The sequence below is a fragment of the Pyrus communis genome, chromosome 12 (genome assembly GCF_041283825.1).
Source record: "Pyrus communis isolate YQ-2024b chromosome 12, ASM4128382v1, whole genome shotgun sequence".
Classification (NCBI taxonomy): domain Eukaryota; kingdom Viridiplantae; phylum Streptophyta; class Magnoliopsida; order Rosales; family Rosaceae; genus Pyrus; species Pyrus communis.
In genome coordinates, this window is record NC_142576.1 from 25,058,920 (window position 1) to 25,067,380 (window position 8,461).

The 8,461-nt window shown below is 39.5% G+C and overlaps 2 protein-coding genes across 2 annotated transcripts; both read right to left on the reverse strand.

Annotated features, from left to right (window-relative positions):
* Positions 1–3,299, reverse strand: LOC137744201 (alpha/beta-Hydrolases superfamily protein). The gene is made up of 4 exons (XM_068484064.2): positions 2,757–3,299; positions 1,065–1,417; positions 666–859; positions 1–429 (listed from the first exon to the last, which is right to left on the reverse strand). Exons 1-4 carry the CDS (start codon positions 3,208–3,210, stop codon positions 108–110), a joined length of 1,323 nt encoding a protein of 440 aa, XP_068340165.2. The 5' UTR covers positions 3,211–3,299; the 3' UTR covers positions 1–107.
* A 776-nt stretch (positions 3,300–4,075) lies between these two features.
* On the reverse strand, positions 4,076–8,144 carry LOC137745229 (zinc finger protein VAR3, chloroplastic). Its single transcript, XM_068485145.2, has 5 exons — positions 7,567–8,144; positions 7,363–7,480; positions 6,104–6,387; positions 5,919–6,017; positions 4,076–5,820 (listed from the first exon to the last, which is right to left on the reverse strand). The coding sequence occupies exons 1-5, from the start codon at positions 8,031–8,033 to the stop codon at positions 4,248–4,250; spliced, it is 2,541 nt and encodes an 846-aa protein (XP_068341246.2). The 5' UTR covers positions 8,034–8,144; the 3' UTR covers positions 4,076–4,247.
* Positions 8,145–8,461: the final 317 nt, after the last annotated feature.

The following is an 8,461-nucleotide window of genomic DNA, read 5'->3' on the forward strand; positions in this document are numbered from 1 at the left end:
TTTTCAAACTTCAGTTCACTTTAAATTTTTATGTAGTTTATTCTTTTTTGCAAATTCAAAAGAACCTAATTCATGCTTCATACTTAAGAGCATTTATCATACATTCGTCATCCTGAGTTCAATTCCCAAATATGTTCTACATGCCGAGTAAAATCCCGCTTTCTACCGAAGATCACAGAATTGTGATTAGTATTTTTAACAATGTTAACCTCTGCGTCAGGAGCCGCCATCTGAATGTTATTGCTGCACTCCATGGGAACAACTTTGTCTCTATCACCATGGATAACACAAACTTTAACCCCAGCTTTGCTCAAAACTTGCAAGTAACCTTCCATTAACTTTGCTCCCCCACATATCACGTTGTGCATGGTGTGCCAAGCTGAATGGTGGGTGTGCCTAGTGAAGTCCACAGTCATAAAATGAAGATCCCTGTCAAGGAAATGTCACGGGTTAGGAGGTCAACGACAATTAGTAGTGGAAGCACTTAACATGAATTGCATTTAATTTTATCATGTTTCCAATGTCGGGATTTACATCCTTCAGTGAGAAACATAACACAAGCTTACTATGACATGTTTTTTCAAATGAAGAAGGAACTAAGAAAATCGTGTGTTTTGCTGTATTTTTTTCTAGGGTTTAGGGTTCAAGGTTGAGGGTTTAGTTACCTTCTCCGGGTAAGCAGCTTTGCGATCGTCTCCCAAGTCCTGTGGTGTCGGCATACAAGAAAACAGACGCATCGACCCAGGTGTTCATACCATGACATTAATGACATTCCAAACACGAACGGTGGCCATAGTTTCCTTGCAGCAATTTTTTCTAGTACTCTTAAGCTGTCTCCATCTTTGGAAGGGAAGTAAGGCTACAGACCATAAATCCACATAACAATTCAATCAAACATGCATGTCTAAAAGTCTGTCTGGGACTGCTTCCGGAAAGGCTAAAAAAGCTTCTAGCATTAGCCCTTACGAGAAGAAGTGCTTCTCAAAAAGCAATTCCAAACAAGCCTTAAAGATGACAAAGAAAATAGACAAAATGTATGTATACTAAAGGATTCATGAACTTACAGGTGCTACAAGAGTGACCGATTTTACTAATTCGGGGTGCTTAGCAGCTAAAGCAATTGCTATTAAACAACCCATGGAGTGTGCAACCAAATGGAAGGAGTTCAACTGGAATGGACAAATCACAGATTTCTCAATCATTTCCAAATGATCCTTCAAAGTATAGAAACAGTCCCTTGGCTTTGGGCTTCTTCCAAATCCCAACAGGTCTACGGCGAACAATCTGTAATTACGTTTCCCATGTTCTGAAAGATTCGGGAAGACGGTTTCTGTCCAAAACGAGGAAGAACAAAGAAACCCGTGCACGAATATCACATTCTCCGGTGGCTTTCCTCTGCAATCCTCATCAGTGAGGGCTGTCAAATATCAAATGGCAACAATATGAGCAATTATCTTATGCCATAATTCTATTTCTCGACTTTTCCGTGATTTATTCAATCTAAAGGCCGAAAAAAGGACGAAGTTCAGACAGAGAAATTGGATAATTCAATATCAAAACTGGTTTTGAAACTCGAGTTTATCAATCTAAATGGCCTTATAGTAGTGATTGAACATTCATCCTAATAATCTCTCACTAACTTGATCTGAAAATGTTGTCCTTTAGGATTAATCTCAACATGCACACAACCAACTTATTGTAGAAATGATATATTTTCACTATTAATCTTGTAATAACACTCAGATGTTTTATATACATCTTACACACACACACATGCAATAAACTAAAGATACATGCTTGCTGCCCATGCTGCTGTCGGGAATATAACTAAAGACACATGCTTGCTGCCCATGCTGCTGTCAGGAATATTGCAGCCACGTGCCCATGATGCAACACATCAGAGCACATGAGGTCTGCTGTCCAGGTTGTCTCCTAATTGTGCAGTTGGTGGAGCAGCAGTTGATGGAGCAGATTCGGCAGTTGGTGGAGCAGCAGATTCCTTAACATGACTAGGTCTAACACTTATTACCCTAAATTATAACATGTAAACTTTCTGGTGCTAAGAAAATGAAATTCCATTGGAGTAGGATTCTCTCACCTCCCCCCCCCCTCTCTCTCTCTCTCTCTCTCTCTCTCTCTCTCTCTCTCTCTAAAAAAGCCAACTCAAGATGTTAACGAGACTTATTTTTACCTTTCAAATAGGAGAGGACTGGAGAAAAAGGGGAAGCTGAATTTGGAAGAATCAATCCTACTCCGATTCCATCCAATCGAATATAGGTACTTTTAACAACAAGAAGAAAAGAAATCGTAAAGTCAATAATTATATTCCTCCAAATGTACGCGAAGTATCCAACTGAAAGCCCAAAAACACATTATTACATAAATTTCAACATCATTGACTTTCTGGAGACAACCAAAAAAATACGACATTCCATCCAATTGAACAGTTAACAAAAGTTACTACCAAAACTGACATAAAAGCAAAGCATAAATATTTCTTAATTTTCCTTCGTCCGTGTGCAAGCTATAAAATTAGCAAGTCTTTAGAAAGCCACAAAGTTCTGAAATTTAAAAAAAAAAAAAAAAAAAAAAAAAAGGATTTCCACACTCGCTTTGCACAACCTTGTTTATTTTTACCATTTGGATTAAACAAGTAAAAAAAAAAAAATCAAGATGGAAGTAGTTAGAAAAAAAAAAAATGTGCGAAAATCATTTCCCGTGACGAAGATGTAGCTGAAAAAAAAAAATGAAAATACCTTGTGAAGAAGTCTCAGGCTCCCCAATGACAAAGTGAAGCTTCTGGGCAGCATCATTGGTCCATGAAACACAAGACTGACATCCACAGTCTGACCACCTATTTTTCAGGTTTTTTACCTTTCCTGGATTTTCACTTTTACTTTGCCTCCATTTTTTCTCAAATCCAAGAAACCCCATTTTCCTAAAAACGTTTTTCCTCTTGTACAATGTCTCTGAAAGCGAAAGCTCCTCATCTTCTTCTCCATCGCCATTCCTCCTCGCCTGCTGTTCTTTCTTGTCTGTGCAGTAACAGCTGGAGGCCTCCTGCCCTTCGAACAACTCATCAATGCATCTGTAAACGACGCAGAGAAAGGTGTCGAGAAAGTCGAAGACGAGGAAGACGATGAAGTTCAAGGCAGATACGAGGGTTATCGTCGGATTTCTCCATTTTGCTGAGAAAATTTGAGGCGGCATGTGGAGAAGAAATCGGGAGCTGAGTTGGATGTGGAAGAAAAGATATGGTTGTTGTTAAAAGTACATGTTCCAAATTTAACATGCAAGAAATGTTCGACTATGTTCCACGTCAAGTACGGTAAATGTTTGGCCACGTCTTTTTTTATTAGAAAGGCAATTAGATTCGTAGTTCGGGTATGGCCGGCCGAAAAGCCATAAGGATAATACAAATAGGAGATACTTTTGCCCATCATTTTTTATTTTTGTAGGCCTTTGTTTTGTTTTTAGTTATTGGATGGAGAAATCAAAAGAGAATTAGAAGTCATAGCTAGAAAATGTGTGAAGAAGTAAAAAAGCGTGTGCATAGATTACTCCCTTACAAATACAAGAAGAGTTAGATGACGAGAAATTTCTATCATTTGACCGTTTTACAATATTTTTTTTGTTTTTCTCTTGTCTCATAACCAGAGAAATGGTACTGTTATGCTCAATGTTTTGCCTTGTTGGAGGCTAAACAGACTTACAAATGATCTCACACTTCTTTTTTAGCCCCACATATTATAAAAGAAATTGTTATCAGTACTTTAAAAGTTAATAAACAAACTTGCAAATGGCGTTCAGTTTTTTTTTTTTTGGAATATAATCACCTAAACTTTCTTTTTGCCACTAAATTTACAATCTTGTCATTTTATTTTTCGTTTATAAGTGACATGTCTCATTTTCGACTCAATTATAAAATACATACCTTGTTGGTTCATTATGTAATTTAGCTTCCTTTAAGTTGTATAAAAAAATGCACATAAACTTTTAAAACCTAACCAACCATCCAATTTGCCAAATTGCCCTCGCCTAGCGTTTAGTCCCATGACTCAACATGAAAAATGTATTTACCTCCAATCCAGGCAACTGCATAACCAGAAGAAATGTATATCTTTATACAATGTTTGGAAGGCAACCCAAAAAATACAATTATTAAAAATTAATATGAGGAAAAAAAAAAAAAAAACAATAATATCATCTTCCATAAACAACGAAGTGTTAAGTCTTTTTTGTGATACTCAGTCACTGTCTCTTTCCTTTGCTGGATCAGAGCTTACAATAGGAAGATTTTTTCTGTATTGTGGAGATGTCAACCTCCTCTCCAACGGCGTTTTCCGCTTGCTGACAACAAACCTATTCACCCCTTTACGCATTGGCATTATTGACGGGAAATCTTCATCGGGAATCTGACTCAGCTCTGAGATGTCTTTTATCTGCGCAACGCGCTTGAACCATCTCTCTGCCTTCGCCTCCTCTGACATGTCTAAAGGATCTGGTTCCTTCACTGCTGACCCCTCCAAGCTTTTCCCACTCCAGCCCTGTCTAATGTTCTGATCATTGGACTGCTGTGGTGAATTTCCTGTTGAACTTGCTGTCTGGTTAGACTTCTCTTTCCCGGAAGATCCAATGTTCAATCTATCCATGCCGTATGAGCTAGAACTAGCAAAATTTGGGGCAGAATCCCTGAACTGATTTTGTCCCGAATTTTCTGAATTCCAGCTTGGCACATTGCTTTGCTGATTTTTCACCTGTTGCACGTGAGCATCAAGCAAACTGTCTGAAGAGTTATCTGGCATCGTAGTTGAAGTTGTTTCATCAGCAATCTTGTTAGTCAAATCTGTCTGCTGGTTCTTTTTTTTAGCAAAGTAGTCGGGTGGGAATGGGACGAAGGGAACATAATTGCCATTGTTAGCTTGTTCAGTAGCTGTACGTCTCTTGTATGCCGGAGTAGTCAAAGACCGATCTTTCTTTTTGCTGACAACAAATCGATTCTCTCCTTTACGCATCGGCATAATTTCAGGAAAGTCCTCATCTGAAATTGCACTTGCAAGATCAGTAACATCGTGCAACTCTGCAACCCTCTTAAACCATCTCTCAGATTTTTCAGCTTGGTCTCTTTCTTCATCCTTGCTCCCAGCCTGTTCTGTAGGCTTCTCAGACAGCTGCATACTCTCCTCCACACTCGAATTCTCAGGTTTCTTGGCAAACGTATCAGCGGGTAATGGCACAAGTTGGGAATAATTGGAATTTCCCCCTCCCCTTCTAGGTTGTCCATATTCCGAGGAAACTGAGCTTGATATAGAAGAGGGAGTATCAGTTCCAACATTTTGTCTGGGATTCGTACTTGTATTAACACGGCCGAGAATTTCATCTAAAGTCCTGTTGGGTGTACGACCAAGTGACGTATTCACACTCCCAGGTTGAAGATCCTTGCCTTGGTAATTACCCTCATTATCCACGTTTCTTTGGTATTGAGCATTGGCCAGCCTCCTCTCTAATGGAGTCTTTCTTGTGCTCACAACAAATCTGTTTACTCCTTTTCTCAATGGCATTATTTCAGGAAAATCTTCATCAGATACAGCGCTACTCATGTCTGAAGTACTGTCTAGCTGAGAAATCTTACTAAACCACCGCTGTGCCTTCTCTTCATTAGCGGCCAGCCTGCTATCGATATCAGCCGTATTTTTATCACCCATATTTACATATCCCATATCTAAACCATCATTAGTGGAACCACGTGAGACCTCTCCAGGGCGCTTGCAATCACACCTCAAACATACCATGTTTCTCCCATAGTTAAAAAAATCACATCTGAGAAAGAAGTTATTTCATCATCAATTAATCAGTAAAAGTAAAAAAAATTATCAGAAAACCCAAAAAAGAGATGAAATGCAAAATGCAAAACTCACTGAGGACACTCCCACTCCTTGCCAGTCAGCTCCCTCTTTGGCCGTGCCTCCTCGCACTCAAGGCATTTCATGTTTCTTGCAAAGTTCATGAAATTACACCTGCTCATGAATAGAACGCCATACAAACATGAAACAAAAGAAAAGAAGACAGATGGAAATTGACAAATAAGCCAATAGGACTCTACCTCTGGCAAATCCAATCACCTCTTTTCATTTCAATAGTTTTTTCAAAAGGCCTAGCAGATTCTCCAAAGTTATCAGAGGATCGACTCTGCATTGACCCAATAGAGTTCGAAACTGGAGCACTATAACAGAGCTTGGCTATTTCACTCAACAGAGTACGGACAGAAGATTCAACAATTTCTCTATTATAGAGATTGTTTCTCTCTGAAGAAAAAACAGGATTGCTAGCATAACTCAATATAAATCTCATCAAATCAATTGTTTGTGCTTTATCAATGTCCAAGGCCTATTATGCGAAATAAAAATCGATTGGTTAGTAGAACGTAACTTAAATGTACTTAAGAAAGTGTATCTCATATAAAACCGATGAATTAGAAGATATCTAAATCATGCAGAAGTCATCAACAACAACAAAGCCTTTTCCCACTAAGTGGAGTCGGCTATATGAATCCTATAACGCCATTGCAAAAGTCATAAAAACAAAAATTGAGATAAACCCATAAAGGTCTTAGTATATTTACATCAAAATTAACATAAATGTTAAAATCAATTGGGCTTCCAAATGGAAAGTTTTCAAGATCACCAATATAACCTTTCTTTTTTCTCTTTCTTTCAATCCACTGAAAATTTTCAGCTCGGCAGTATATTAGCATATACATATAGCACAGATACTCTTCCAAGAACAAAATAAAAAAGATTTTTCCCAAAGAACATTAGCTTTTGTACTTTTGCAGAACACATTCCTATTTCCAGTGGTTTTGGCATAGTGCTTGACTCAGGGAAATCTATATATGCTGAGGAATCCAATTGACACAGTATTGAATTTTTGCTTGAAAAAGTTACAGAAAACTATAATTTAAGTTTGATTTCTGTAGGAGTAATGTTTGTTTGACTACATTGGACTACAGATTTTGTATGTTGTATATCTGATTAAAGGCCTGTTTGGGATTGCTATTGGAGGGGATAAAGTTGTTTCCCAACATCCAAAAGCACTTCTAACAATGTTTCACAGAAAAACTTAAAAAGCGCTTCTAGGTCATAGAAGTGCCTTCTAGAGAAGCACCTGCTCAGTGCTGCTTCAAGCACTTGGATTATTAAATTTTGACATGCTTATAATTATAACAAAAGAACTTCTAGCATAATTGCTTATGAGCAGAAATTCTGTCAAGAGAAGCAATCTCAAACGAGACCGAAAACAGTGAACAAACCATTTCACTTAAACAAAAATTAAAGAGCATTCACAAAGTTAAAGAAAGCTCACATTGGTACTGCCTTGGCCGAGAAACAATCTCATTCGCCTCGCCGAATCATCGCCATTCTGGAACAGAAATGGCGTCCCATTCTCCACCACAACCTCTAAATCTCGCCTCGAAAGCAACCTGCATCGAAAACCACACGCAATTCACCCACTGGTAAAAAATTGCAAGACTTTTACTGATTGAAAGAGAAGCATATAAAACATTACCTCAAAAGGCCAGCTCTTTGCCTAGCAAACGCCAAGCAAACACTGGCAGCACGCATAAAGTCCTCGGGCAAATCCCGGACCGCAGCTGTGAACTCATCTTGGCCGTTGACTCCGTTGTATCCGGCGGCGGAGAGAGAGTTAAGGAGGTGGGACCACTCGGGCCAGGGGTGCGAGGCTCGGAAACCGGCGGAGTCGGCGGAAGAAGAAGGGTAGGCGGAGGAAACGGGGGAGTGGGAATGGAAATGGTGAGAGGAACTGGGAGGGAAAGATGAGGCGGAGGAGGAGGGGCGGGAAGGGAGGGAGTGACGGTGGGAAAGGGAAAAGAGCGAGGCGGGGAAGAGTGGGGGTTTGTATTGGCGAGAGAGGCGGAGGAGAGAAGGGAAGCGGTGGAAAGGGTGGCTGGTGGTGGTGGAGAGGATGGTGAAGAAACGATTGCTGGCGCCACCCATTTGGACGTGGAGGAGCATGGGAGTTTCGCGGTGGAGCGGGAAATGATAAACCCTACTTGCTCGGGGTTGGCCCGGTTGGGGATGGAAATGTGGTTGTTGCACAAATAAAATGGCTTTTCTGAGGTTTCTGATTTTTTTTTTCATAATACGGCCAAAGGCCCAAATAAACAACAAAAATAAGCCCAAGATAATTCTCCAATTAACATAGGGATGTAACTTGAGTTTGATCAACTCGAACTCAATCGAAACTTAACTGATTAGATACGTTAGAATTAGGTAAAAACTTGCTCGAATTCACGACCTCAAATCCAATATTTTTTCGGTTCGTTGGAGTTGAGTTCTTCTCCGCCATATTCCAACAAGATTTCTAACTCAAATGCTTATTACGCACGTGTTCAGCAAGTGTAAAGGGTACGATAACACTACATTATCGGTAAAGTTGGTGA

Bases quoted from the DNA above. Each gene is read 5' to 3' on its own strand.
- LOC137744201 (XM_068484064.2), bottom strand. From the start codon at position 3,210: ATGCCGCCTCAAATTTTCTCAGCAAAATGGAGAAATCCGACGATAACC. The intron at 860-1,064 runs GTAAGTTCATGA...TATGGTCTGTAG, and splicing joins CGGTCACTCTTGTAGCACCT to CCTTACTTCCCTTCCAAAGA. The intron at 430-665 runs GTAACTAAACCC...TTTCCTTGACAG, and splicing joins AAGCTGCTTACCCGGAGAAG to GGATCTTCATTTTATGACTG.
- LOC137745229 (XM_068485145.2), bottom strand. From the start codon at position 8,033: ATGCTCCTCCACGTCCAAATGGGTGGCGCCAGCAATCGTTTCTTCACC. The intron at 7,481-7,566 runs GTAATGTTTTAT...TTTTCGATGCAG, and splicing joins CAAAGAGCTGGCCTTTTGAG to GTTGCTTTCGAGGCGAGATT. The intron at 6,388-7,362 runs GTGAGCTTTCTT...TTCGCATAATAG, and splicing joins TCGGCCAAGGCAGTACCAAT to GCCTTGGACATTGATAAAGC.